This window comes from Sus scrofa, chromosome 12 (assembly GCF_054392235.1).
Source record: "Sus scrofa isolate SSC_HxYL_T2T_F1_AM1 chromosome 12, Sscrofa_HxYL_maternal_Yorkshire_Landrace_v2.0, whole genome shotgun sequence".
Lineage (NCBI taxonomy): Eukaryota > Metazoa > Chordata > Mammalia > Artiodactyla > Suidae > Sus > Sus scrofa.
This window is the reverse complement of record NC_139394.1, coordinates 58403083-58431039: the sequence shown is the minus strand read 5'-3', so window position 1 is coordinate 58431039 and position 27957 is coordinate 58403083. Positions and strand designations below refer to the sequence as shown.

The window sequence follows — 27957 nt, the reverse complement described above, 5'->3', positions numbered from 1 at the left end:
CTGACGGTGGAAAGCACATCAAAAAGATGAATGGGAGACAGTTCTGAACATTGTCAGGCACCCCTCCTACTACACTTCTGTCCAGGAAGCCCTGCTCTTTCTCTGATCTCAGTCTGAGGCCTGTGGAGGTATCCTGCTGGTCAGCTTCCATCTCTACACTGAGCTCATCACACTGGGGTTAGGGTTGGAAAAAGCCTTGGAGTTTTAGTTGATGATCCAATTAATGAAACGGAGAAAAAGGAAAAAGTCACAAGATTTAAAAAGAGGGAGAGAGAGAGAAGAGGAAATGGCAGAAAGTAACTCCCTTTCTTTCCTTACCCCTCCCCGCAACCAAAGAACTCCCCCACAAAAATAACAGAGCACACAGAAAGGAAAGTATAATTTATATGTACAACCATAAACCTGATACAGAAGAGGGGACTGGGACAGACCAGGAGGGGGTGTGAAGAGACTGGGAAAGGGGCAGCAAGAAAGTGAAGGGGAGCGAAGACGAAGTGGGGGGTTCGCCATGCAAACTGCCACTGTCCCAGCCCCTCTCGGGGAGGAGGATGTGCCCATGTCTCCCCAGCCTGCCCTCCACTATTTTGCTCTGGTCCCAAAGGCAAGGTAGTCCCCTGACTAGGCCCCCTGGCTGACCCACTCAAGTTTAGTCCGTATCCAGGTCTGCAGGAGGGAGGGTAAAAGTCCTCCAAGAACCTGAGCCCCAAAGCTGGGGGCTCCCCCGACGTCTGGCCCATTGCGTTCTCTGCCACCCTTTCTAGATTACGTGGGTCCCTAGGACAGATTGGGGAGCTCCTCTTTGGCTTAAGGGAGTATTCACCCAAATTATTAGTCTCTTTGTAGGGGCAGTCCTTGGTCCCTAGGGATGGGGTAAGATTCCCAACACAAGATGCCAGTACGCAGGAGGTGACTGAGCCAGTGAACAGCGCCTTTATTCTGAGGCTGAACAGCAACGGACTCCCTCCCTTGTAACTGCTCCACTCTCCATCTGCGGGGAGGGAGGGAGGGAAACATGCAGCCGCCCCTCCTCTTCCCTTCCGCCCTCCCAGGGCTCACTGTCATCCCTCTCTAAAGTCCCCTCCTCTCTTCAAGGCTCTCTTTTCCCCACCAAAGTTCCTAAAGGCCAGGCAAGGCTAACTCCCCACTTCTGCAGGAGGTGGAGCTTATATTTTGGGAATAAAAACTGGGGAGGCTCCACCTCTTTCCTCCCCACAACCACTGATCGGGAAGCTGTGTATGCTTGGCGGTGGGGGTAAAGGTACTTGGAGGACCCTGCTCACCAGCTCCCACCCAGACCTCTTCTCACCAGCAGTCTCCAAAGCGCGGTGGGAAAGGTGCGTGGGGTAGAAAAGACAAAGGGCCCTTCCTGAAAAGAGTGGGAGAGAGGGGCAAACGGGCTCCTAGCCCAGTGGTGGCCCAAGGGGTGGGGAAGGCGGAGGACTGGCAGCAGGCCCCAGAGCCTGAGCTGGGGGTCGGCCTCGGGAACGAGGCCTGGGTGAAGGGCAGGTCTGGGATCCGGTCAGTCGTCTATACAGATCACCTCCCCGGCTCGGGGCTCCTTCCGATCCAGCCCGTCTGACACCAACGCCCCCATCATTTCCTTCTCCTTCTTCACCAGCACTGGAGGGCCGTTGGTGGCGGCTGTTTGGGAAGGGGACAAGGGGATAAGGAAGCATCAGTCCCTATTTCACTCCCCATCATCGACAGCGACCACACATTCCAAGTTTCAGTGTAACGCCCTTCCGATTTCACGTTCTCTTTCCCTCAAGTCACCCATGTTAAGAGGCACCGAGCCACAGAACTGCTAGGTGTCTTTGAGTCTAGCAACAGAGGAGAGGAAAGGGATGGGAAAGGCGTTCCTCTGGGGTGCAGCGGGGTAAGGAGCCGGCCTTGTCACGGCAGTGGCCCACGTCACTGCTGGGGTGATGGGTTTGATCCCTGGCCTAGAGCTACTCCATTCCATAAACCACTGGATGCTTCCAAGGGAATGAGATGGGCTGGCCAAGGAAAAGGGCAGCTGAGCAGAGATGAAGCTTAGGAAAGGGCCAGTACGAGTGGGAGGCAGGACGTTACCAGCTGACCTGTGATGAAGGACCCTGCAGGCATCTGGCTGTAATTGGCGCCTGCGGCGGCCAGGGCCCCTACGGGTGCGGCGCTGAAGGCCGCCCCGTACCCCGGAGGTGTGGCGTAGGGACCCGGGGGGAAGGCCTGGAAGAGAGATCGAGCCGCAGTTAGAAGGTCCACAGTCTTTGAGGAAAGAAGCTGTAGGGGAGACATCAAGGGCCAAACTGCAGAACTACGGAGGGGCATCACGCAGGCAGGGAGACTCAAGGCCGACGAGTGTGTTCGAGCAAGTCGTTTTTCCACATTGTATAGCATTCCGGAGGAAGTGTTTGTGCGTGTGCAGGAGGAGTCAGGGAAAACGAGTCAGGGGGAAAGAGGGTTACCGGTGTGGGGCGAGGCTCCGTGCCCTTGCTGGCCAGCCGGCTGAGGATGCTGCGCTCGGACATCTGAAGGCGGGCTGCGATGGGGGGTATTCGGGACAGCGTGGCTGGCAGGCGGGTCACGTCCGCCTTCATGTCGCTCAGCAACTCCTCCAGCTGGTTCAGAACTGGGGCCCGGGCCACGGAGAAAGAAGGGCAAGAGAAAGACAGGGAAAGGGAGAGATGGAGCCAGGAAAAGAGATGAGGATTCAGATGGACAGATAGTCAGAGATGGAGAGAAAGGAGCAGAGAGACGAGGACAGAGGTCAAAGAATCAGAGACCAAAGAAATGACAGAAGTAGAGAGAAGAAGAGAGCAGCTCGGGGGAACAAGAAGTGTCAGGTAAAGCGGCAGAGACCAGATCATCACAAAGGACAGGTGGAAAGAAAGACGCAAGGACAGGGGGAGACAGGGCAGGACATTGGAAGACATGGGGCAGGGGGTTGTCAGAACATCCCATACTGGAAGACTGAGGGTTGGGGGTTGGGGTGACGGGGAGGAGATAGTCGGGAGGCGTGGGAGGCGGTAAGTGGTGTCAGAGATTTCAGGAGTCGGGTCTGAGTGTATAAGGGGGAGGGAGGTTAGAGGGTCAGCATTACAGATTCGAGGAATCACAACAGGAATTACAGGGGCCAGGAGGCAGTCACTACTTCGAATAGAACTAGCTGGGGAGCGGGCTTCAGAACGTAATCTATTATTATCAGGGTGAGAGGGTCTGGGAGGAAGGGTTGAAGGTCAAAGGGAAGTCTCGTGGGGTAGGGTCAGAGGGTGGGATGGTGGTGGTTTCTGCCCCACTGGGTGAATGAGATGTGGGAAGTGTAATTCGTGGGACTGGGGGCAAGGACTTCGCTGGGCTGTACACAGGCTGAGGCCCCAGAGAGGGTGCTATTAGCAGTATGGCAGGCGTGGGGGTCAGCGAAGTTCCGTCCTGTGGAGGGGACGTGGCACCGTCTCACGGAGGCTGGGGGGAGGCCCCTCTATTAGGCACTGATGTGAATGCTATTAGGTCTGGGAGAGGGCTGGCTATACAGATCCTAGAGGCCAAAAACCAAGGGGGTACCAGGTGGGGGGGGGGGTTAGAGGTCAGAGGGGGGTGGTTCAGAGGGTAAAGGGGTCAGAGGGGTGGGGAGATTTTGAAGGGTGCGGGGTGAAGACTTACGCAGCGTTGTGGGCCCTCCCCCGCGCGGGGCCGCCGCGGCCCTTACCCTTGTGCAGGACGGCGTTGGCCGGCTTGTTCCCCGCCAACGACTCCTTGGAGAGGTGCTGGTGGCTCTCGGCCAGGCACTCGGCCTCGGCGAAGCGGGCGTGGAGGGCCATGGCGGGGTGCGCCGGCTCCTGTGATAGGTTCAGGTAGGCCGCCCGCCGCAGCTGCTCCTCGATCACCAGCGCCTGCTCCAGGAGCTGAGGGCGCGGGGAGCAGGTGAGTGCAGGGAGCGGTGGCGGCAGCAGCAGCCAGCGGCTGGATCAGGGCTGGGGACCTACCCCGCCCTCACCACTGGCTCAGGGCACCCCAAGCTCCACACTGATCCTGACGGCGACCCCAACATCGAACCCGATCCAGACCACAGACCCAAACACAGGGTGAACCTCTAGTCCGGCCTCAAGCATTGCCTCAACCCTCACGGTGTCAGCAGGGCCTCCCCTCCAACTAGATCTGGTCCCGCTTCTGACCCAAGTCCCTCTTCGGCACTGTGCCTTTCTTCCCTCGTCCCTACCTTGAATCTCCGGGCCAGGAACTTATTTTTCATCTCCAGAAAGTTCCCCTTATTAGCTTCAGTTTTAAATGGCTCGTTGATAATGGCAAACTGAGCATCGTTCTGGATGTCCTGCCACCGTGCGTAGCCATGGCTGCCGATGAAACGGGGGGACCATCAAGGCATTTAACAGGGACAGGCTAGGCTGTGCACACGCCCTCCTTTGGCCTGACCGCTCCCCGTGTGGCACTAAGCCCCCGTGTGGCACTAAGCCCCAGTGTCTTGCGTGGACTTGCATTCTCTGTAGTGCCCCTCTCCCCAGGTTGAGAGAACAGGTTTTTCCTTGCATTTGTATCAAAGGATACAGGACAATCCCAGCCAGAAGCCAATAGTCATGTCTTCGGTGCCAGATCTCATTGAGTTTCCCCGAGGAAATAGCTGCCCGTTCCTCATTCTGCCACAGTGTGTGAAGCTCTAAAGAGAGGACAGAAGATGGATGAGGCGTCAGGCATTTGCGACCCACATCCAGCCCAGCAGACAGGTACAGAGGAGGGAACTGAATGGTGGGAGAGGACGAAGGGCTCTTTAAGGAGAACAAGGCAAGGTCAGGTGAGGAGCTGGGAAGCAGACTAGTTACAAGCAGGTTCAAGCTAGGATGAAGGACACAGGTGGGGTGAAAGGCAGCTTTGGAGTCGAGCGTACACTTAAAGAGGCCCAAGGGCGAGGCTCAGAGACAGCACGCACCACCTCACGGCAGTTCCTTGCAATTACAGGTAGCAGGAGGCCTCAGGCCAAATGGGAAACCCGAGAGGATGAGCAAACACCGGTGAGGAGCAGGGGGCAGTGAGAAGCCGCACCTGTGAAGCCACCGTCTGCAATGTTGAACATGAACCGCGGCTTCTCCACCTTCTCCTCGCGTCGCCCATTGGACCGCAGCTCGTCTCGAGGAGGCCCAGGTCGGAGCTCCCGGTCCCCTTTCACGTCTTCGGCTACGGCAAATGGGGCAGAGCTCACGCCTCAGGAGGCAGTTCCCTCCCAGGTTCCAGGACTACTCTCTGTACTGTACTGGCCCCTGGAATCGCTGCCCACCCGGGACCTCCGGCACTCGGCTCCCCAGACTCCACCTCCCGATTCCCTCAGGGACCCGGGTGGCCGGTCCTTCCACCCATTACCTCTCTTGCCCAAATCCCCTGTCTCCCCCTCCGGCCTCTCCCTCTGTTCCTGTCCATCCAACGGCTTCTCCTCCCCCCTCTCTCCTGGCGTCGACTCTGTGGCTGTGGGAGGGGGTAGGGGACAGGAAGGGAGGTTGTCACCCTCATCCCCTGACCCCAGAAGAAGGAACCCCCATATTCTAAGCCCCCATCACCCCTAAGGCGATGCACCCACCTGACTTCTCTCTGTCCCCCCGGTACCCAGGTTCAGGCTCCATCTCTCCAGGTCCCCCTGGCCCCTCATCCTCTAGAGGAACCTTCCTTGGCTCCAGCCGCTCCCCAAGTGACGGGGCTGGGCTGGGAGTGTCCGCCTAGAAGAGGACAGGGGAGTCAGGACAAAGCCGAGGGCTCCCAGGCACCCGCCCCAAGGCGCCACCACTCCCTCCTCTCGGGGGAACCAGGGAGCCCCATACCTCTGCCTCCATCTTCTCCCCAGTTTTGCTATTCTTCTCTGGCTTCTCCTCCTGGTTTTCTGCTTCATCCTTCTCCAGAGGTGTCCTCATGCCCTCTCCTTTCTCACTTGGAGCTGGAGTAGCTGCAGGGGTAAGGCAGGGTGAAGAAGGCAGAACCTCCCCAGCCCAACTCCAATCCCTCCCCGTCTAAGGGACCCTGGCCCTGTCTGTCTCTCTTGCCACCCCAAGCTGATTACCAGGTTTCGAGGTGCAAGGACTGTTGGCAGCAGAAGCCTCAGGAGTGGTGGGGGAGGTCTTGGTAGGAGAGGAGGCTCTGGAGGAGCGCTTGGAGTCAGCGCTGGGGTCAGGCATCAGCTCCGGCATAGACCAGCGCCCGTTGATGTGCTCAAACTCCTGAACCTGAAGGGTGCAGGGGAGGTGGAGGGACAGGGATCAGCTCCAGGCACTGGACACGACAGGCTCCAGCCCCTCCTGCCTTGTCTCGCCCCAGCCTGAGTCCAGAACCAGGGGATGCGGCAGAGGGGGCCAGAGCCAGGCAGCCCACGTGACCTTGCGGGTGAGGGGAAGACCGATACCTTCTTCTTGACGAGTGACATGACTCCAATGCGGGTCAACACTTGCTGGCGACTCAGTCCCTCCCGAGGGACCCCGTCCGCAAAGGTTTCAGAGCCGTCTGCCCCGGGCTCACAGAGATGGCGCATGAACAAAGACACATAGGCCCTGAGGAGCATGGAGGCGGGAGGCAGGTCAGGAGAGCCTTGGGGGGGCACAGGGATGACGGAGCCCTGAAACTGAACCTCCTGGGTGCCGCCAGGAGTCTCCCCTGGCCTCTCAATCCCACCACGACCAGCCCTCCAGGAGGTAACTCCCCCCCACCCCCACCCCTGCCACTGCATTTCCCAGGCTCCCTGGCCTTGGGACTTCATTCCTAGGCCCCATCAGTCAGCTCTTCATCCTTTCCACGGGCTCCCCGCCGGCCATCGTGGCCAAAGGAATGTGAGGCAGGACAGCCCAGGAGAGGCTGCGGTCTTCACCGCCTCTCCCACTAGCAGGGAGGCCGGCCTCTGCGCTCTAGGCTCGTCTGAGGGGAGGTGGGGCAGGCTGGGCCCACCCCCCAGGAAACCGAGCCGGGAACTGTCGTCTGGGGTCGTCTGGCGGGGAGCACAGTGATCAGGTGAGTAAGGTCACATCACATGGTGGCCAGGACGAAGACAGTAACACCCGCAGTCTGACCCTTCCATCTACCTGGGCCCCGCGTCGCCCACACTCACTTGAACTCCTTCTCCGTCTTGCCCCTCAGGTCGCGCACCAGCCACTGGGTGGTGAAGGCGTCCTGCGGCGGCATGCCCCAGCGCATCACGGCGTTGAGGAAGGCTTTCCGCTGACGGGTGTTGAACCCCAGCACCTGATGGACGGGGAGGACGGCGTGGGCCATGAACGGCGGGGCTCTCACCCTCAGTGACTCAGCTTCAATTTCCCAGCCCCCAGCCTTCACTCCTTCCTCAGGGAACCGTCGGGCGCTGGGCGCCGCTCTCACCTCAATGTTGCCCCCAACTCGAGCCAGCAGTGGAGGCAGCGGCTTGTCTTTTTCATTCCGGAGCTGCCTCTTGGACTGTCGACGCCCTGGACGAGAGAGAGTGACCCCAGTTGGCAGCTGTGCCGCCTCCTCCGCCCCCCAGTCTTCCCGAGCTCGCCCCTCCCCCAGGGCAGGAAGCCAGGCAAGGCCCGCGTCACGGGCCAGGCACATCTATTTTCCTCCCTGCGCATGCTGAACTAGTGATCCGGCAGGGCCGAAAGAATCAAGTCACATGAAGAAATCAGCAGCGACTATCGCCTATTTGATGCAAGCAAAAGTACTACCGGTGGGAGAGTAAAATGATGCAGCCTTTCTTGACCTTTCATCTAGGTATCTAAGCCTGCATGCTTACATGCTCCAAATTTTTTTTCTTTTGGTTCTTTTGTCTTTTCTAGGGCCACACCCATGGCCTATGGAGGTTCCCAGGCTAGGGGTCTAATCGGAGCTGTAGCTGCCAGCCTACGCCTCAGCCACAGCAGCATGGGATCTGAGCCACATCCGTGATCTACACCACAGCTCACGGCAACACCAGATCCTTTACCTACTGAGCAAGGCCAGGGATCGAACCCGCAACCTCATGGTTCCTAGTCGGATTCGCTAACCACTGAGCCATGACTGGAACTCCATGCTCCAAATTTTAACAGTAGCAAGATTATGGATGTTTACTTCTTTTTTCTTACCTGCAATCTTTACTTTTTCTTTTTTTTTTTTTTTTTTTTACAAATAAGCTTTTATTTGTATAAAAATTGTAAGCTTAAAAGACAATGGGGAGGGACGTTCCCGTTGTGGTACAGCGGAAACAAATCCGACTAGTACCCATGAGGATGCTGGTTTGATCCCTGGCCTCGCTCAGTGGGCTGGAGATCTGGCGAGGCTGTGGCTCTGGCGTAGGGCAGCGGCTGTAGCTCCAATTGGACCCCTAGCCTGGGCACTTCCATATGCAGTAGGTGCAGCCCTAAAAAGCAAAAAAAAAAAAAAAAAAAAAAAAAAAGAAAATGGCAAGTGAGATGGGAAGATGGGAAGAGGTGGGGTAGAGAGACAGGAAGACAGATGCCACCTTCAGGACGCTCATCAAAGTCTTCATCCTCCTCCTCTGATCCCACTGAATATTCTGACTGGTTATCTGCGAGGGGAAAGGGCTCGGTGGTCAGCGATGCCCCCTGGTCAAGCCCATGCTGGGGCCCCTTCTGCCTGAAAGGCTCCCATGGGAGACTTCCACACCTTCACTCTGGCCTTGACCCTCCTAGGGATGCTGGCGGACGGTTCGCAGTGAGACCCTGGACCACATATCCTGAACCAAGCCCACTCACCCACCCACATCCTGACTCCCGGGTGAACCACTCTAAACAAAGACCCCAACGAGGGTGTCCACCTGAGCCCTCTGCAACTGCTGGCGAGCTTAGGTCACCTGCAAACCCACCTGGCCTCTAGGGAGCTCCTAGTGACCCCTCCTAACCTCTTTCCACTCTGCAGGGAAGGCCCTGACTTGGAGGTCTCCCTCTTTCCTCTAAATGCCCCCAGCGTCCAAGCCCCCAGTCAGCACCCGCCCCTCGGTTCCACCACCGGGGCCAGTCCTCACCTTGGTCCTCTTGAGCAGCATCGTTGTAGTTCACCTGCTTGCGGACCCGCTTGCCTTTGCCAAGGTTCCGGGCCAGGTCCTCCTGCTGCTGCTCGTAGTGGTGCCGCAGCAGCTTCTCCCAGTAGTCAGGATCCACGTTCTCCTCCTGCTTGATGATCTCTCGTTCGATTTCCTCAATCTGAAAGGCAGCAAGACACAGGCTGACGGCCTCCCCCTTCACCCGTTGCCACCACAACAAATCGCCACTCTGCCACCACAGCCCAGCCCGGCTCCTAGACTCTCTCCTCTGCGTAGGTTCCCTGGACGTGGGGCCTTGCCCTACCTCTTACTGCTACAGGCTCCTCTCGTTACTTCTCTTCCCTAAACCGCCCCCTAGGGCCCTCCGTGTCCCTCCCACTCTGACTCAGAGGGCACCTGCCAAGTTTATGCTACTTTCCGGGCCTCCGAAGTCCAGTGTCCTCCTTGAGACCAAGAAGGTGTCTGAGGTCCTCCACTGCTCTTTGTGGGCACGGGGGTAAGAGAGCAGGTCAAAAACAGGAGCAAAGGGGGCTCCTATTTCAAGGTCCAATGAGGGACAGGGGACGTCACCCTCAGAGACGGCCTGGGACGGAGAGCATTTGGCCCCAAGCCTCTCACCTTGTCTTCTTCCCGCACCACGTACTGGGCCACCTTGAAGGAGCTGAGGTACTCGTTCATGTTCTGCACGTCGGTGTCCTCAGTTGCATCCTGGTTCCGGTCCAGCAGCCGAGCGATGGCTTCGTTGTCGTAGTGAATCACGCTGCTGTCCTCCTCCTTGTTCTCTCCTGGTGGCATTGGGGGACGAGAGAGGGGACTCAGCTCCACCGAGAACCTCAGGCAGATCTTCAGGAAGGTCAGGGGCACGCCTTCTCCTCTGCTGCCTGGTCACGGGAGCTCTGGAGAAGACCCCTCCCTGGGCGTCTGTAAGGTGCTGTTTTCAACCTTACAGGTGAGGCAATACGCCAGCCTTTCTCCAAGCACAGCAGAGAACTTTCGTCAGAGGGTTTCCGAGGAGAAATGCTCACAGACAGCAGAGACCTGCTTTCAGGGAGCTGCAGAGGAGGCTCTCACCCTCATTTTCATCCTTAAATAGCTCCTCGGTGCCAAATTTGAGGATGTCGTCCAGCTCCTGCTTGGACATGGAGCCTGCCTTGGAGCCCAGCCCGGGCCGCACCACCAGGTGTGTCAGCATCATCTTTCGCTTGGCCACCTGTGTGATCCGCTCTTCCACTGATGCGCGAGTCACAAATCGGTAAATCATCACTTTGTTGGCCTGGCCGATCCGATGAGCACGGCTGAAGGCCTGCAGGGGCCAGAAAGTGGGCATGGGCCAGGGGAATGGCAGGAGGGGCACCCCCTACGTGCTCTGGAAAAGAGGCTGGCGAGGAAGGGTCTTCTACCTGCCAAGAGGTTTATTTCCGACCCTAAAACAGACACTCGCATCTCTTGGCTCAGAGGGGCTCCAGGAGAAGAGTTCTCACCTGGATGTCATTATGGGGGTTCCAGTCAGAATCAAAGATGATGACAGTGTCTGCTGTGGCGAGATTGATGCCCAGGCCTCCAGCTCGGGTAGACAGGAGGAAGCAGAATTGCTGGGCCCCAGGAGCTAGGAGGCGAGAAATAGGAGATGAGAAATAGGCACCCAGCAGTTCTGTGCACCTGCTCCTAGATGCCCCCTGACTACAAACAATGATGCCCCCAAACCCGAAGCCTAGGTGACTCATGTGCTCCCCGGCCAGTACCCTCCCATCCCAGGGACCTAGGCACAGGCTTCTCGGGCCTCCCACACCCAGCAGGGACCAGGCATCGCCTCACCATTAAAGCGGTCGATGGCCTCCTGCCTCAGGGCGCCAGTGATGCCACCATCGATGCGCTCATACTTGTAGCCTTCGTAGTCGAGGAAGTCCTCTAGCAAGTCTAACATTTTGGTCATCTAGAGCCAGACAAGAGGAAGGAGTCTAGAATGACAGGGCAGGGGGATGTGCCCTGTCTGGTCTCTTTCCTCTCCCTCTGCCCTGGCCCTTACACTTGGATCCCTGCCCTGTCTCATGCTCCCCTGGAGCTGCCTCCTCCATCCCCACCTCTTCCTCATGCCACATTTTTTTTTTTCCAGCCTTGCCCACGGCATGTGAAAGTTCCCAGGCCAGGAAATGAATGTGAGTCGCAGCAGTAATGAGAGCGACAGCAGTGACAACACCAGATCCTTAACCCATTGAACCACCAGGGAACTCCTCAACCCATGTTCTTTTTTTTTTTTCCCCTCTTTTTACTGCTGCACCTGTGGCATATGGAAATTCCCAGGCTAGGGATCAAATTGGAGCTGCAGCTGCTGGCCCACATCACAGCCACAGCAACACTGGATCGGATTCTGCAGCCTACATTGGATCCTTAACCCAATGAGCAAGGCCAGGTATCGAACCCATGTCCTCATGATTACTAGTTGGGTTCAATACTGCTGAGCCACCAGAGAACTCCTCATTCCACATTCTTTTTTTTTTTAATTAATGAATTTTATTACATTTGTAGTTGTACAACAATCATCACAATTCAATTTTATAGCATTTCGATCCCAAACCCCCATCTCATCCCACAGTCTTATCATTCTCTTTTGAGGTCATTTCTCCCAAGGCACAGGATCTTCTCTGACCCCTACAAGGTTTCAGGGAAATCTATGAACCCCCTGAAAATCTCTACGAAATGATCTGTGTGTGTGCAGTTTTCTGAAAAGCAGACCCACAGCTTTCATGAGATTTCCGAAAGGTCAGTGCTCTCCTCTCCTCCACTACACGGTTAAGAAACAGTACCAGCCCAGAGACCTCCTTCAGGAGGCAGGTGGCTCCCCCTTCCACTTCTCCCCTTTTGGCTTCAAAGAAGCTGGATGACAACTTCCAACAGCCCTGAGAAAAGGGATCAGAGGCCAAGATGAACTTAGCTATACCAGAAACTCTTCTTTTATTTTTATTTTTATTGAAGGATAGTTGATTTACCCCAGAAATTCTTAAGGGTATAACTGGCTAACTTCTCATCCGGCTGCAGCCCCAGGAAGGAGGTGAGGGTTTATCTGGTGGTGGGAAAGGGCGATGGGGATGGCTCACCTGCGAGAAGATGAGCACTCTGTGTCCTTGCTCCTTGAGCTTCCGCAGCATCTTCTGCAGCAGCATGAGCTTCCCAGATGCCTTAATAAGTGCCCCACCCTCATAAGCCCCACTGGGAAGTTTTGGGGACTCCTGAAAAGGCGAGAGGAAACAAAGAAGAGGAGAGAGTCAGAAAACGAGCCCCCATGTGCTGACCACGCCTAGAAAGCCGCAAGCCCAGCTCGAGGCTCCACATCTTTTCACTTCCTGCTCCTCTCAGAGATCCAGTCTCTGGCCTCCCAGCCCAGCTCCAGCCCTGTGCTCAAGTGCCCTTGTTTCTGGAGAGGAAACATTAGGCGGTCCCCGGATCCCGCATCTACCATAGCAGCCACAGGGAAGAGGTACGGATGGTTGCAGCACTTCTTGAGATCCATCATGATGTTAAGCAGGGACACTTGGTTCCCACCACCTCGTGAATTCAAGGCCTCAAAGTTGCGGGTCAGGATGTACTTGTAGTATTTCCTAAAGACCAGGGTGGGGACAGAGGAGAGATACGATAAAGGAGGCGATTATGATGGTGCACTGGGGCACCAATTCTTGAGCTGCCCCCAAATCCTGAACCCTGGTCCGGGTACCCCGCCTTGCATCTCACTTCTGCATGGGGCTCAGCTCCACGCGAACGATGAGCTCTGTCTTGGCTGGCATGTTCTTAAAGACATCGGCCTTAAGCCTCCGCAGCATATGTGGCCCCAGCAAGTCATGAAGTTTCTTAATCTGGTCTTCTTTGGATATGTCAGCAAACTCCTCCAGGAAGCCCTCCAGGTTGCTAATAGCCAGAAGAAGATAAAGGAACCGAGCCGGGAGTCGGGCTCCGTGTCCGGCCTCAGGCTCTATCCTCCCCTTCAGATCCATCCTCTAGCACTCAGCTGCCCCCTCTCCTCTGCAGACCACCCTACTGAGCCACTTACTTAAACCTCTCTGGGGTGAGGAAGTTCAGGAGATGGAAGAGCTCCTCCAGATTATTCTGCAATGGCGTCCCTGTCAGCAGCAACTTATGATCTATCTTGTAGCCATTGAGGACCCTGAAAAACTAGTAAAGGGGGCAAGGAAAGGCAGGAGAAAGGGCCCATCAGTGGCAAGTGGCTGGCCCACCTTTTCCTGACTTCAGCTCCTATTTCTTTCAGAATCAGAGGCCCTCAAATCCCTAGCCTTCCCCCTCTTCCAATCTGGGGACTTCTTCCCCAGGCTTAACCCAAGCATCCTGTCTCCCAGACCGCAGAGAGTCCCCATAACTTTATTTTTTAGGATGAGGACAAGTAGGAGTCCACAGTCTCAAGTTTCTGAGGTCTGAGTATTTCACTCACCTTGGACTGGTTGTTCTTGAGCCGATGGGCCTCATCCACCACGAGACAGGCCCAGCGGATGGAGCCAAGCGCTGCCTGATCAATGGTGATCAGCTCATATGATGTCAGGAGAACGTGGAACTTCACCTGGGCCTCCCTCTGCCAACACAACCATCGTCCATTTGGCTGCACCCAACACCCAAGCATCTAGACCTTCCCCTCATTCTCTACCCAGACACCCCGTCCTGAGACTCCCAAGGGAGCCAGTTATCTGTCCTCCAACTTTGACTCCATGCAGGGACTGCTGAACATGGCCCCAAACTTCCGTGTGGCCCATAGGAAAAGATCCATGTGCACCCCAGGACCTGCTACATCCCGGGGACTGAAGCGCAGAGGCATCGGGAAGGTGAAAGAAAGGAGGGAAAAGCCGAATGGCCAATAAAGCGACTGAACTCCCGGTTGGGGCAACAAAGGGCCAGACCTAAGGACTTTGAGGACATGAGGTAGAGGGGCTTACCTTCATCTTGAAAGCTTTCTTGCCACCTTTGATGGCGTTGTCTTCAAAGGAAAACTCATTCTCACGAATGATGGCCCGGCTGTCCTTGTCACCCGTGTATGTCACCACATAGAACTTCGGTGCCCACATCTGGAACTCCCGCTCCCAGTTAATGATGGTAGAGAGTGGAGCACTCACCAGAAAGGGACCCTTCGTGTGGCCCTGGGAGTCGAGGGGGCGGGGACCCTTAGTCTCGGCTGGCAGTTGCATGCCCCACCCCACCCCAGATCCTCTGCCCTCACCCTCCAACCCCACCTTCCCCAGTCCAGGCTGGGCCTCAGCCTGGCTGTCCCCTCAGGGGCCCTAGAATCCAGCACCTCCTTATAGAGAGAGTAGAGGAAGACGATGGTTTGTATGGTCTTGCCCAGCCCCATCTCATCAGCCAGAATGGTGTCTGTGCCCTGGGCCCACGAGAAGCGTAGCCAGTTCAACCCTTCCAGCTGATACATGTGCAGCGTGCCTCCGGTGGCTGTGATAAACCGGGGCTGTGTCTCGTATTTCACTGTAGGCTGTGGAGTTAAGAAGTCAGAAAGCTCAAGGGAAGCATCAGCCGCTCCGCTGGTCTGGGGCTCCTCCTCCCCGTCCCTGCCACTGGCATCAGGTGGGATGACAATTCCCTCTCCACGGCCTGAGCTTACGAACGTTCTGGTCGGCAGTGCCTCCCCCTCACGCCTTAAAACAATACCCAGAAGCAGTGTGGGGAGGAAACTGGCGGAGGAGCCCCGTGTGCTGCCATCTCCAGGGGCGCCCCCTCTGTTACACCCACATTCTTAGCAGTCTTGGGGCAAGGCTGAACACCAAAGGAAGAGCTACCATGCAAACAGGCTGGGTTTGTTTTTTCCTTTTAACGATTTTTTTTTCCCATCATAGCCGGTTTACAGTGTTCTGGCAATTTTTTACTGTACAGCAAGGTGACCCTGTCACACATACATGCATCCGTTCTTTTTTCTCACGCTATCATGCTCCATCATAAGGGACTAGATATAGTTCCAAAGAGGTTGCTGAAACTCTGGGAAGTTCTGTCAGAAGCTCCCAGGAAACCTTCCATCACCCTGGCTGCAGAAACGGGAGAGAGGCCAAGCGCGAGGACTTACATCGTTAGTGGGAGAACTGGGAGGCCCGTCGCCCTGCAGTTCCTTCTTCTTCTTCTTATACTTGCGGGGCTGGGCGGGGTCCTCCCCCATAATGAGTTCTCTGCGGAAAGAGGGGGTCTGAGCGGGACCTGGTCCTTGGGACCCTCCTCCCTTCCTAACGATTCCAGACCTACCTCCCACGCGCCATAACCTAGACGCTCTCACGCTTCCCTTCTCCCAGGTTCTGTACTCTCGCCCCTTGGGTTTCCGCTCCGGAGCCAACCGTCAGCACCCCTGAGCTTCCTCTCGCCTGTTACTCTGGCTAGACCTCGGTCCTGTTCCTTACACTGCCCCTTTCCCAAGCCCAGCACACACGCCTCGGCTCGGGCTCCCACTGCCCTAAACTCTCGATTGGCTCTGTCCCCACTGCACCTCATCTAATGCCGGCGGCTCACCTCTCAGGCTCCCCTCCGCAGACTCCCTCTCCCCGTGACCTCGACCTGGCTGCCTCACCGGTGTCTCCAGTAGCTTTGCTTGTGGTCTTCATATTCAGGGATGTTCATTTCATCTTCCTCCCATGTGGACTGGTCATAGGGCAAGTCCCTCCATTTCACTAGATAGTGGTAATTCCCCTTTTTATCCACACTGTGGGGAGGGAAGCCAGGAGGAGGAGCAGGAGGAGAAAAATAATGTGCGTCACAAGTAGAAAAAAACCATCACAAACACAATAGTCGGCCAACACGGAGAATGTGCCCCCTATTCCTCAAGGGTGGGGCACTGAAAGAGAGTTCAGACTGGCTGAAGCACTGCCCAACTTTTTCAGGATGGCGTCCTAAAAATCAACTACCACAGGAGTTCCCGTCGTGGCGCCGTGGTTAACGAATCCGACTAGGAACCATGAGGTTGCGGGTTCGATCCCTGCCCTTGCTCAGTGGGTTAACGATCTGGCGTTGCCGTGAGCTGTGGTGTAGGTTGCAGATTCGGCTCGGATCCCGCGTTGCTGTGGCTCTGGCGGAGGCTGGCAGCTACAGCTCCGATTAGACCCCTAGCCTGGGAACCTCCATATGCCGCAGGAGCAGCCCAAGAAATGGCAAAAAGACAAAAAAAAAAAAAAAAAAAAAAAAATCAACTACCACAAAACACCACTGGCTTCAACATTTGTTCACCGTTTGCTCCTCCAATCAGTATATACTGAGCATCTACTACACGCCAGGCGCTGTTCCAGGCACAGATGATCCAGCAGTGAACTAATGCCCTTTCTCAGGGAGCTCACGCGCTACTGGGGAAGACAGCGTGAGACAGAAACACACAGTGTGACATCGGGCAGGAGTAAGTACTATGAAGACAGAAGTACCGCAAGCACTGATTTGTGGAACGCATGGTTTTCATGTTTACACCCAGCTCCCTAGATGCCTGTGTCATGGTCTAAGCTGTGAGGGCTAGAGGCAGGACAAAGGAGTCAGTGGTGCAGTGCTGGGCTGGACTCTCCTCCTGGCCCCTCTCGTCTCCATGGAAAACAAAACCCGAAGGGCTGGGCCTGCAGCAGGCATGATCCAGATAGATCAATTATCTAGTTAATCCCCAAAGACTAACAGAGGGCCATGACACAACAAAAACAGGGGCACGTCCCAGGCAGGTCTTCCTGGGGACCAAGGACTCACCTGTGGTTGATGATCCGGTGGACGGTCATCCACTCGGGCTTGATGCCAAAGCGATAGTACTTCTCCTCCATCTCGGCGTAGTGCGGGTCCTTCACCTTGCGCTTGTCACTCTTCCCGTCATCCTCCCCAGAGCCATAGTCCAGGGGCGGGGGCTCATCCATGTCGTTCTTCCGTTGGTAGTTCCGGTACATGACCAAGTGGAAGATCTCCAGCTGACGGGGCACACAGGAGGGGAGGAGAGACGGTCCCGACATCCCAAGAGGACAAGAGGAGTCAGGGAAGAGGTGGGCAGGGGACGGCACAGGAGAGGGAGCCGTGACCGACATGGGCTGAGAGACACAGGACGTTACAGCCAGAGCAGGAGAATGGGTAACATGCCAGAGGACCCAGCCAGAGTCAGGGCCTGGGAGGGGAGGGACCGGCGAAAGGAGAGGGAAGAGGGTCATGAAGGTGAGGACACTGGTAGAAACGAGCTAAGGGGATGAGAAAAGACACGGGGGTAAGGGAGGCTCCGTTGCACGTGAGGCAAAGACTCTAACAGACACCGCAAGAACCAAGCACGGCAACTAAGGAAGCTGGTAGGGTGTTTCCCGAACGAGGGAAAGCAAAGGGGATGGAAAACAAGAGAACAGTGGGGCAGGGGAGCGCGGCAGTGAGCGGGGGCACGGAGGCCTTTGTACCTGAAGCTCCTTGGCCCAGGAGCAATGCCAGTAGGACAGTCCTACCCACTTGACAAAGAACTCTCGCTCCGACCTGCCTTGAAGGGGACGTGGGGGTGGGGCATCTGGATTCCCGTCTGCCTGTTGGGGGGCTGGCACTGCCACGGGTGGCTCCCCCCACCGCCAGTGCAGGATCTTCTGCACACGGCCTTTCAGCACAGGACACTTTGGGGTGGACATACACACACCGAGGAAAGAAAGAGGCAGAAAGAGCCCATCGTTAGGGGAGGAGCACAGGGGTCCTACGAGCGAGGTAAAGGCGAGGTGTGGGGGAGGGCAGAGAAACAGAGCTGGACCTTTGGGCCCCAGAGATGGAGAAGGTGTTGGGGTTGACAGTAAACCCTGAGAGACGGGCACACTCACTGTGCATCGGGGACACAGCCATTCACCGTTGGGGATGTCGGGCAGGGGCGGGTTCAGGCAGTGGATGTGGTAGGAGGAGATGCAGGCATCGCAGCACAGCAGCTCGCCGCCGTCCTTGCACACGCGGCAGTACTCCATGTGGTCGTCCTCCTCCTCCTTCTCCCCTTCCTCCTCTCCCTCCTCTTCGTAGTCGTCATCCTCCTCCTTTGCCTCCCACTGAACGCCCTCCTTCTCCTGGGAGGCCAAGGACAGACACAGAGAGAAGACGGCAAGGAGTGAGCCTGCAGGACCAGCAAAGACTCGAGACCCAGATCTGGGAGGCGCAGAGAAGGTGGGTGGGCACAAAGGAACAGGACACCTCAGTTTCCAAAAACGCTGACGTGGGGGGCAAAGGGACGGGGGAGAGGAACAAACGAGGGCCCCGGACACTTACACGCCTGTTACTGAGATGCCCAGGCAGCTGGGGGTAGGGAGAGGACAAGAAAAACCAAGGAGAGACACGGGTGGGTCCCTGAGGGCCGTAAGAGGTGGCACCAGTACTCACACAGTGGGGGCAGCTCCACTTGCCCTCAGGAGCCCGGTCAAGCTCAGGATCAAGGCAGACGAGGTGGTAGGCACGAGGGCAGGTGTCACACAGAATAATTTCCCCACCCTGCTGGCACACCTCACAGTAATCCTGGTGATCCGTCTCGTAGCCATCAACCTCCTCCTCCCCGGCCACTGCGGGACAGCCCAGGACTGTCACAGACCCCAGCGGAGGCAGAGGGAGCAGAGAGAGAAAGGAGCGAGAGGAACGGGGAGGGGAGAGAAAGAGAGAAGGGTTGAATGAAGAAGTCAAAACTGAAAACAAGGAAGACAACGAAGGAATGAGAGGAAGGCTGACTGACAGGACCACACCCAGCTGACAGCCCTACCCTTCTTCTTCTTCCGTCCTGGCCGGCCTCTCTTTAGTTTCTTGGTGCGGACGGGGCCATCGGGCCGGCCTGAGGCACTGTGGACACTGCCGCTGTCCAGGTCTGACTCCTCAGCCTCGGGTTCGGGGCCCTCGTCGCTCTGCAAAACATACTGCCCATAGCCCCGTGGCTGTCAGGGAGGCCCACTGGGTTCCACTGCCCCCCAGGCCTTGGGCGCCCGACTCCACTGCCCTCACGGACCCTGTGTCTGGACCTCGGCCCCTGACCACTGCCCTGGGGTCTGACAGATGGGAGGGCCCCTCACCGAGCCACCCTTCTTCCTCTTGCCGCCCAGCAGGCCTAGTTTGATTTTGAGTGGTGCCATCTTCTTTCCCCGAAGCTTCTTGCGTCCATCAGGCACTCGGGGGCTCTTACTCCGCCTCTTATGGCCTGGACCTGAGTGAGGAGTGGGGGTGGGGGACAAAAAGCCGAGCTCATGACAACCTGCAGAAATGGAGGCCATGGGGGCCTCTTGGTGGGCTGTGGTCTCACTGAGACCCCCTTCCTGGAAAGCATTTCTTTTGCAACAATCGGAGCTGAGAAGACAAGAGTTCTGGATGATGACAGATTACACGCAGTTTAGAAGGTGGGGTGAGAGTTGTTCCAGCAAGAGGTTTTCTTACCTTTGCCCTCTTTGGTTTTGGCTCTTCGGATGGGTGGGGGCTGGATATCAGCAGCAGGGGGTGGTGGAAGGGCGGGGGGTCCGGAAGGTGCTATTGGGGTGGCTGACGAGACGGCAGCTGACACCTGCTCAGCTACAGCTGCGGCTGCGGCGGCTGCTGCTGCTGCCACAGCAGCTGCTGACCCCTTGAAGGGGTTGTTGGCGCTGAACTCTCTCCACTTGGCCCCAAGGATGGTCATCATCTTAGACATTGGGATCTTAGGATTCTTCTTAGCAATCAGGGGCCTGTGAATATAGAAGCAGGAGACTCAGACCCTTCACAGATGGCCTGAGAAAGTGTCTTTTCTCCTCTTCTATTAAGTCTATGTATAAGCTAGGATTCCTGTGTGGTGAAAACATGTCCTGTCAAGAAGAAGAGCAATTTGGGAGTTCCCTGGTGGTACAGCAGGTTAAGGACCAGTGTTGTCACGGGTCTGATCCCCAGCCTCAACCGGGGTGACCAAAAAATAAACATCAATTTTATAATAAATAAATTAAAACTTGAAAAAGAAAAGGAAAAAAGTTAAAAAAAAAAGCATGAATAAAGAAAAAGAGGAGTTCCCGTCGTGGCGCAGTGGTGAACGAATCCGACTAGGAACCATGAGGTTGCGGGTTCGGTCCCTGCCCTTGCTCAGTGGGTTAAGGATCCGGCGTTGCCGTGAGCTGTGGTGTAGGTTGCAGACGCGGCTCGGATCCCGCGTTGCTGTGGCTCTGGCGTAGGCCGGTGGCTACAGCTCCGATTCAACCCCTGGCCTGGGAACCTCCATATGCCGCGGGAGCGGCCCAAGAAATGGCAACAACAACAACAACAAAAGACAAAAAAAAAAAAGAAAAAAGAAAAAAAAAGAAAAAGACAAGGGAGTTCCCACTGTGGCTCAGTGGTAATGAACCCGACTAGTATGCATGAGGACACGGGTTCGATCCCTGGCCTCGCTCAGTGGTTCAGGGACCAGGCGTTGCCATGTGCTGTGGTGTAGGTCCCAGACTCAGCTTGGATCCCGAGTTGCTGTGGCTGTGGCGAAGGCTGCCAGCTGCAGTTCTGATTTGACCCCTAGCCTGGGAACCTCCATATGCCACAGGTGCGGCCCTAAAAAAGAAAAGAAAAGGAAAGAAAGAGGCAAAATTGGAGTTCCCACTGTGTCACAACAGGTTACAGGTGGTGTCTTGGGAGCACTGGCACACAGGTTCGATCCCTGGCCTGGCACAGTGGGTTAAGGATGTGCTGTTGCCGCAGATGCAGCTTAGGTGGTGACTATAGCTCGGATCTGATTCCTTGCCCGGGGAACACCATATGCTGCGGAGTAGCCAAAAAAAAAAAAGGCAAAATAAAATTTAAATGCACAGAAAATTAAAAAGGAAAAAAATGGGATTAATAAAAATGCTTTACTTGTTTTTTGGGCCTTGTCTGCAGCACATGGAAGTGCCCAGGCCAGGCATCGAACCTGCACCAAAGCAGCGACCGGAGCCATTGCAGTGATCATGCTGAGTCCTTAACCCGTTGCACCACAAGAGAATTCCAAAAATGCTTTACTTTTGACAACTGCTCCACAGTTTCTAAAACACTTCCACATACATAATATCTTATTTTGTCCTCATGATACGTCTAGGAGTTGCTATGATTCCCTGCACTTTGCTGAGTTCCACAGGCCCTGATGAAGCATCTCCGCAGCTGGAGTCTGACAGGCCACGCTGCTTCTGCTCTGCAGTGGGGTGTTAAGCCCTTGCGGGGACATGAGTGACCCTGGTGCAGACGGAAGCACTGTCTTTAGTGATGAAGCAGTGAGACAACAGGACTAACGACAGTCTCCAGGGACTAACACTGCTGGGGGCCAGGCACTGAGCATACTGGGCTTTCCAACCATTATCCCATCAAATCCCCACAAGATCCCATGAGGTGCGTCCTCTGGGTGTGCCTATTTTACAGATGCGGAAACTAAAGATCCAAGAAGTGAGTGGAACCAGATGCCATCAGGACCTGAACCCCAGTAGGCTGCCTCCAGAGCATGAAACTGCTCTGCTGAAGTGCCTGCTTCCTCAAAAGGCACCTGTGCTGTGCTGTGCTCTACTTCAGGAGCGCTGACGCTCAGGTCCCACTGTCAGCAATGCCTCCTCCATCACTGCTGGTGTCTAAGGAAGGGACAGATGGCTGGATCCCTGAGCAAAGGACACTGGGGGACACGAATGTTCTCTCTCCACTCCAGTCTAGACAGAGGTCAGCCAGGGGAAACTGCTGGAGCAGGGAGCCCATCAGTCCTCCCTGGAGTCTGTCACTACAGTTTTCTAACCTGGCAGTGGAACTGTGTCCCCCACCCCCCGCCCCCAGTGAAGGGTTCCTGACTGGAGTCCTTGGATCCTCAGGAGCCCAGGAATTTCCTGAGATGACATGCGGAATTTGATGTGTACATGCTGTGAATTTCTCTGGAGAGCAGTTTCTTATCTTCCACCAGGTTCCAGAGGGATCCAGGGCCTCCCCCTATTAAATGTGTCTGCTCGCAGGGACTCCCCAGTCCTACCGCACCTCATGAACTGGCTGAAGGCTTTGTAGTTGGTGAGAGTGTGGTAGTCCTCTTCGGAGAACACATGCTCCACGTCCTCCAGGCCCCAGGTCAGAAGCAGGGTTGCTGACGACTTCTGCTCCACCTGCTGGAGAGACCGGGCTTCCGTGAGGAGGGCGCCTCTCCAGCCCCAGTCCTGGACCCCCACATGCTCCTCTACACACCCAGGCACCCAGCAGGGGCACCCAGCAGCCTCCCGAGGCTTTCTGCCCCCTGCCCCCTTCCCAGCCGGCTCCCCTCCTCCCCAGGGGAAACTAGACTTTCCACTTAGCATCTGCTCGTCCCCTCGCTCAGGGCTTTCCCTCCTCCGCCTCCACCTGTCAATGATCCTAACTTCTCCCCTCACGCCCTAAATCTACTCACCTTTTGCCCTCCATCTCCCTCCCCTTTTTTCCGCCGCTTTGTCTTTTTCTCCTTTTTTTCTCGGTGCTTCCTTCTCCGTTTCCGACCGGGTCCGGTTCCATATTCACTGCCTCCACTCTCCGACTTCTCCCGGTACTCATCTCGCTCAGAGCCAAATTCCTCCTCGCTGTCCTAAGGGAGAGAAATAAAAATAGAATTTCTTTAGCCCTACCATGTGCCAGAAACTTTTCTAAGCACGTAACGTGTGCTGTCTCTTTCAAACCTCACAACGACCCCATGAGATAGTAACTTAACTATTTCTACCCACTTTTTGCAGATGAGGAAACCGAGGCACAGAGAGCCAAGCGAACTGCTCGAGAAGACAGAGGACTACGGGGCTCGGAATTCATGCAGTCTCCTGCCGGAGCCTGGGCTTTCACCTGCTCCTCTCTCCTCCAAGGCCAGTCACGGGGCCCACAGGGCTCCCCACTAGGATGCAGTGAGGGAGGCTAGGGTGCCAGAGCCCAGCTGAGGGGGCTGCGTAGAGGGGGTCAGGCCTTCCCGACTTCAGGATCCCCCCCTGGTAATCAGGACCAGAGGAAGCGCAGGCCTCTGCAAATGGGTCCCCGGGCCTAGCTGTAGAGACAGGAGTCCTGCACACTTACAAGCTTCTTGCGTTTTCGGGGTTTCCCTGGCTTGTTCTCCTTCTGCTTCTTGGGTCCTCGTTTTCTCTTCTTCACACCCAATGCTGAAGGCAGCAGCCGAATGTCATCTTTATCTTTGGAGCAGAGGGCACCAGAAAACTTAAGTCTCTATGTTCCCAGGCTCTGCGGCCCCTCCACTGCCTCACCTCCTAGGTTCTCACTCTCTAGGAACTCCCAGCATTAACTCTTCCAAATCCTGCCGCCCTTCGCTGGATGCACCCGAGTGTTTCGAGTACTCTGGGATGCTCGGATTCTGAATGGGAGGTCAGGGGTCAGAAGGGAAGAGCAGCCAAACCACTCCCTCCTCTCCCCTCCTACTAACAAGGGACCAGGCTCTAGGCCACGGGCTCTGACTGTGGCAGGTCCTTTTAGTCGCCGCCAGGGCTCCTCCTGCCTTCCCCCTCACTTAGCCAGCTGGCATCCTGCCCAGGAACTGGGGAAGCCATGCCCAGCTGCTGGCCTGGCCTGACCCCAGCACTTGGAGTGGGGAGACACAAGCTGGCAGCTCCCTAAGCCAGATGCTGAGAAGGCAGAGCCAAAGGTGGACACCTGGATTCTCACGCTAACACCCTGGGGCCCTGACATGCTTTTTGTGAGGAGGGAGGCCTCTATTTATAATTCCTCAGAGAGTCACCAAATCTCCTGTCACCCCAGCACAGCCCTGGAGGAAAAGAAATCCTCAGCCAGTCATGCCCACTTCTTGCCCACAGGATGGCGGGGTCTGGCTCCTGCATCACCACCGTCACCCCATAGGAGAAGAGCTCCACAATTACCTAAACATTCCTCCTCCTCCCAAGCAGCCTGGAATCCGCTTCAAATCTATTTTCACATCCCTGAGAACTCAGGGGCCCTACCCTTTGTCCTCTGGTCTCACCCCTTGTCTTCAAATTTAGTCCCAGACATTCTGACCCGTTCCTATGTCAAGAGTGTGGGAGACCCAAACAAAGATACTGGACCCCACCCACGGCACGCACATGCTCAAATGCTGAAGCCTCACACACACACACACACACACACACACACACACGTAGGAGCACAAACCCTGAAGACAGCCTGTACCTGCTTCCCGCAGGGCTAGGGCCCTGGCTTTCTCTCCAGATGTTTCTGTCAGAGAGGCTGGGGCTGCTTCTTCCCAGATGTCCCCCCACCTCATTCTCCATGACCCCTGCCAGTCTGTGGTGGCTTAGGCGACAGAGCATAACTCCACCAGGAGGAAGACGCTGATGGATGCCACCCAGACATGAGGCCCTGCTTGGCCTCCCTCCTCCAGCAGGCACCAGACTAACCAGCCAGACCTGTCTTACTCAGGCAGAGGCAGCTGTGCAGGAGAGGAAAGCCTGGGCCTGGCCCAGCCCCTTGCTCTGGGACACACAATCCTTCCTCCCACACCAGCCAAGGGAAAATTAGCCACAATTAACACCGGAGGCCTCGGTTTCCATTGCCTCAGAATCCTGGCACCTCCTTCCTTCAGTGCTGCTTCTCCTAGGCCTGGGCCCTCCCCAGCAGGGAGACACTCTAAGACTGGGGTGGGGGTGGGGGGGCGCGTGAGGGCAGCCCGGGCACTGAGTGGGGCCTGCAGGAGGAAGTCAGTAAAACGCCGGTGCCCAGCAGCCAGCGCTCCCTAACCCCGGGGACTTCGGTTAATAAGAACATGGAAATGGAGGCTGCCGGGGCAGTGGCAAGGGCAGGCCAACTGGCTAAGGATCAGGGAAATGGCCCCCGCCTCCGCCCGCGGGGGGGGGGGGGGCACAAGCCCTGGGACCTCACAGCCAGTTAACTCCCCCCCCACCCCCGCCGCGCGCCCCCCGCCGCCCGGCAGGAGGTTCCCGAGGCTGGGCAGGCGGCGGCGGCGCGGAGAGGCAAGGGAGACGGCGAGGAAGGGGAGGGCAAGAAAGCAAATCTAAGTCCCAACCTCTGTCTCACCAGCCACTCAATGCTGGCCCGGAGCCCAGACGCTCCCACATCCCGGCTCGGATCTCGGGAAGACGGCGAGGGAGGAGGGCGGCGAGGAGGGCGGGCGGAGCCTGGCAGCCGAGAAAGCAGGAGGAGCCCGGCCGAAAGCCTCGCCTCCCGCCCGCCCCTCTCTTCTTCTAATCTCACCATCAATCTCTCACACATATATTTATTTTTTCTCAAATTCCTCTCCCTCCCCCACAACGAACCACCATAATAGGTCGGCTGCACATGCGTAGTGCCTGCAGGGGGTGGGTTTGTATTTTCAGACCTTTTGCAAAGAAACTACCAGAATTTTCCGCACCACCCACACGCATTCCCCACCCCCACCCCCAAGGAATCACATCTATATATTATGTTATATTATTTCTCTAGACTTGCCAGAAGGGGGAGGGAGAAGAAATGAGTTTTTGGCTTCCTGCTCCCTTCCCCCATCTGCACGAGCGCTATTATTTTAAACGTCTAACAATGTAAGGAGCCTGGAGAGGGGGAAGGGATAAAATTGGTCTTGGGTAAGAATGTAAAACAAAATGGTGAGAATCAAAGCAGTCGGAATGAAAAAAAAAAAAAACAATAGAAACCTCTAACACGGATAAATTCATCTCCTAGAGAAGGACGAGGGAGGGCAGCCTGAATACATTTGCCTCAGAGGAGGGTTATTTTGCCCACGCTTCTGTAGACAGAAATAATGGGCAGACCGAAAATATTTTCCTGAAGTTTTACCTCAGAAAGTCATCTGAGGGGGTGTATCCGGGTCCCCCGTTTGACTTGGAGGGCTGAGAGGGACATAAAATTGCCCTGGGAGAGAGAGGAGGTGGGTTTCCATTTCCAACGCACAATTTTAAAAACATTCGACGTTGTTTAGAAAGCGGAGGGGAAGGGGGAGGGAGTACTGACACAAAGACCCATCTCGACCTCAGATCCCTTCATGCTCCCCCTCTCCCACACCCAAATCCAGGGTCAAAGCCCCCCAGACGCCACGTTCCAGGTTCGGAATACACACAGGTGAGAAGAGCCAGCCCCTTAACTTCACCTGACACCCTTTCTCTTTTTAGCACCTCTGCCGTGCTCCAGGCAACCCCTTGCCCTCAATTCTTTATCCCTTTTCCCCCCTGCAAAATCAGTGGGCTCTCTGGGCAACTTTTTAAAAACTTTTCCCTTTTTCAGACAAGCCTAGGGGCCAGAGTGGGGGTAGGAGTGGACTTATCTGTTTCCATCAGACAGGCATCCCCCTCCTCGCCACCAAGAAAGCACCCCCCACTCCCTCAAAGGCCGTCTCAACTAGACAGGAACATTTGCCACATGAGCCACCCAGATCAATATGACAGTTTTACCAAGAACCTGATGTCAGATGTTTTGAAGTTTGGTGCATTTGCGCTGCATGGCACCCAGAGGCCTGGGGGTGTGAACACCCGAAAGATGCTCACCTAGTCTATCCTAAAAAAGACTAGCAACACTCCACCGGGAAGGTAGCCAGAATGGGGCCCCTGGACGCGAGGCAGCCGTCAGGCCCTCCAGCGCGGGCGGAACTGCCCAGACAGTGCGGGCGACTTGTCAACCCCGGGGAGGGATGCCGAGTGACGGTCAAGCTGCAGAACAGCTGGGTGGGCAGTTCACGCCCCCCGACGTGGTCAGGGTGTGGGTGGTTTCAGCGGGAGAGTGAGTGACAGTGAATGGCAGCCACGTGAGAGTCACAGCTGGGCAGCTCGGCCACCCCAGACTGACGGGGTCATGGGGGGGGGCGGCGCACTTGACACAAAAGAGCCCAGAGGAGAGAGAAAGGGGGTGGGGTTGGGGGCATCTGTTCTCCCAGACACTCCCCTCTTGCTCCCCAATCCTCAGTGACTGCTCTCCCTAGTACGAGCCGAACCGGGAAGAGGGGGCAGGAGCCAGTCTCATTCCAGGAAGTGGTCTGCGTGGAGTGTGGCCACCACCTGCCCCTAGTCGTCAGCCGCCCGCAAACATTCACACGACCCCTCCCCCACGTGCCACCGCACGCCCCAGAGTTGGCGGGCACCGAAGTCCCCGCAGGTGTGGGGGGGGTCCGAGGGACACCCGCCCCCCTCCCCAGCCGCTCCCCCGGCCTTCCCAACTCCTGACGAAGGGTGGGGTGGGGGTTAGGGCCGCGGTCCGCTCCTCGCGCGGAAACCCCACTTCACCTCGGTCCAACCCCACCGGGGCCGGAGCCCCAGGGGCGCCCGCGCGGCCGCCCCTCCCCCACGCGCCCCTCCCCCACGCCGCCGTCCGGCCGCCAGGGTCTCCGCGGTCCCTCGCTCGGCCAGGGAGGGGGCCCTGGCTTCGCCTTGGACGTTTCCTGCCTACCCCCTCCCCGCCGAGGGTAAAAAAAAAAAAAATCTCCTCCTCCTCCTCCCCCGAAAGCCGCGACCGAGTGGCCCGGTCCGCGCGCGCAGCTCGCGCCCGGCGCTCTTCAGCCCGGGCGGCGGTGGCGGCGGCGGCGGCGGCGGCGGCGGCGGAGGGGTGCGGCGGGGGAGGGGAGGAGGCCTGGCCCGGCGGCCGCCACCGCCGCCCGCCTGGACCGCTCGGACCGCCCGGACCGCCGGGACCGGCGCCGGGCGACGGGCCCGAGACGGCGCTCCGCGCCCCGGATTCGCCTCGGCTCGGCCGCGCGGTGGGTGCCTCGCCCCCGCCCGGCTTCGGGCGCCCGCGGCTCCCGCTTGGGTTTGGGGGGAGTCGGCGGCCGCTTACCTGGCGGCGGGGGCGGCGGCGGCGGCGGCGGGGGCGGCGGCGGCGGTGGCGGGAAGAGGTGGCAGCCGGGGGGGCTGTGGCGGTCGCGGCCCCGATCGTGGCCCGGCCCGCGCCCGAGTACTCCCTCGTCGTCGTCCTCCTCGTAGTCCTCGTCGGCCGCCTCCACCTCCTCCTCCTCCTCGTCGCCCTCTTCTTCCTCCTCTTCTTCCTCCTCCGACACCACCATCTCCTCCTCCTCCTCCTCCTCGTCCCTCAGAGGGGAAGCCATCCTGTGGCTCTGGCCCCCCCACCACCCCCCCACCCACCGCCCGCCCGCCTCC

The 27957-nt window shown here is 57.1% G+C and overlaps 1 protein-coding gene, 1 long non-coding RNA gene and 1 other non-coding gene across 55 annotated transcripts in view; 1 reads left to right on the top strand and 2 right to left on the bottom strand.

The window, feature by feature from the left end:
* Positions 1-366: 366 nt before the first annotated feature.
* CHD3 (chromodomain helicase DNA binding protein 3) lies at positions 367-27936 on the bottom strand. 50 transcript variants are annotated; one of them, XR_014821807.1, is made up of 41 exons: positions 27638-27936; positions 22940-23052; positions 22296-22466; positions 21896-22020; positions 19340-19623; positions 18982-19112; positions 18678-18828; positions 18308-18501; positions 17764-17997; positions 17362-17565; positions 16682-16893; positions 15534-15665; positions 15042-15141; positions 14265-14456; positions 13909-14109; positions 13413-13550; positions 13017-13138; positions 12701-12874; positions 12429-12570; positions 12070-12201; positions 11791-11871; positions 10790-10907; positions 10456-10580; positions 10046-10277; positions 9593-9759; positions 8957-9134; positions 8435-8500; positions 7339-7424; positions 7073-7206; positions 6377-6521; positions 6038-6200; positions 5802-5923; positions 5564-5699; positions 5350-5451; positions 5035-5166; positions 4543-4651; positions 4199-4331; positions 3689-3884; positions 2448-3411; positions 2082-2208; positions 367-1641 (listed from the first exon to the last, which is right to left on the bottom strand). XR_014821807.1 is itself a non-coding variant. In XM_084985977.1 (41 exons), exons 1-41 carry the CDS (start codon positions 27903-27905, stop codon positions 1401-1403), a joined length of 6423 nt encoding a protein of 2140 aa, XP_084842103.1. In that variant the 5' UTR covers positions 27906-27936; the 3' UTR covers positions 367-1400. The 50 variants fall into 50 exon arrangements, 48 of the variants coding, with proteins under 48 accessions (XP_084842103.1, XP_084842118.1, XP_084842106.1 ...); XR_014821806.1 differs by having other exon boundaries at positions 2448-3040; XM_084985977.1 differs by having other exon boundaries at positions 2448-2611; positions 3643-3884.
* Positions 6794-6931, bottom strand: LOC146398391 (small Cajal body-specific RNA 21). Its single transcript, XR_014822139.1, has one exon.
* LOC102158553 (uncharacterized) overlaps positions 27367-27957 on the top strand; it is a 23491-nt gene continuing 22900 nt past the window's right edge. For all 4 annotated transcript variants that reach the window (XR_014821821.1, XR_002337366.2, XR_014821820.1 and 1 more), the window contains exon 1: positions 27367-27560. This is a non-coding gene — a long non-coding RNA (uncharacterized LOC102158553). The remainder of the gene's footprint in view (positions 27561-27957) is intronic.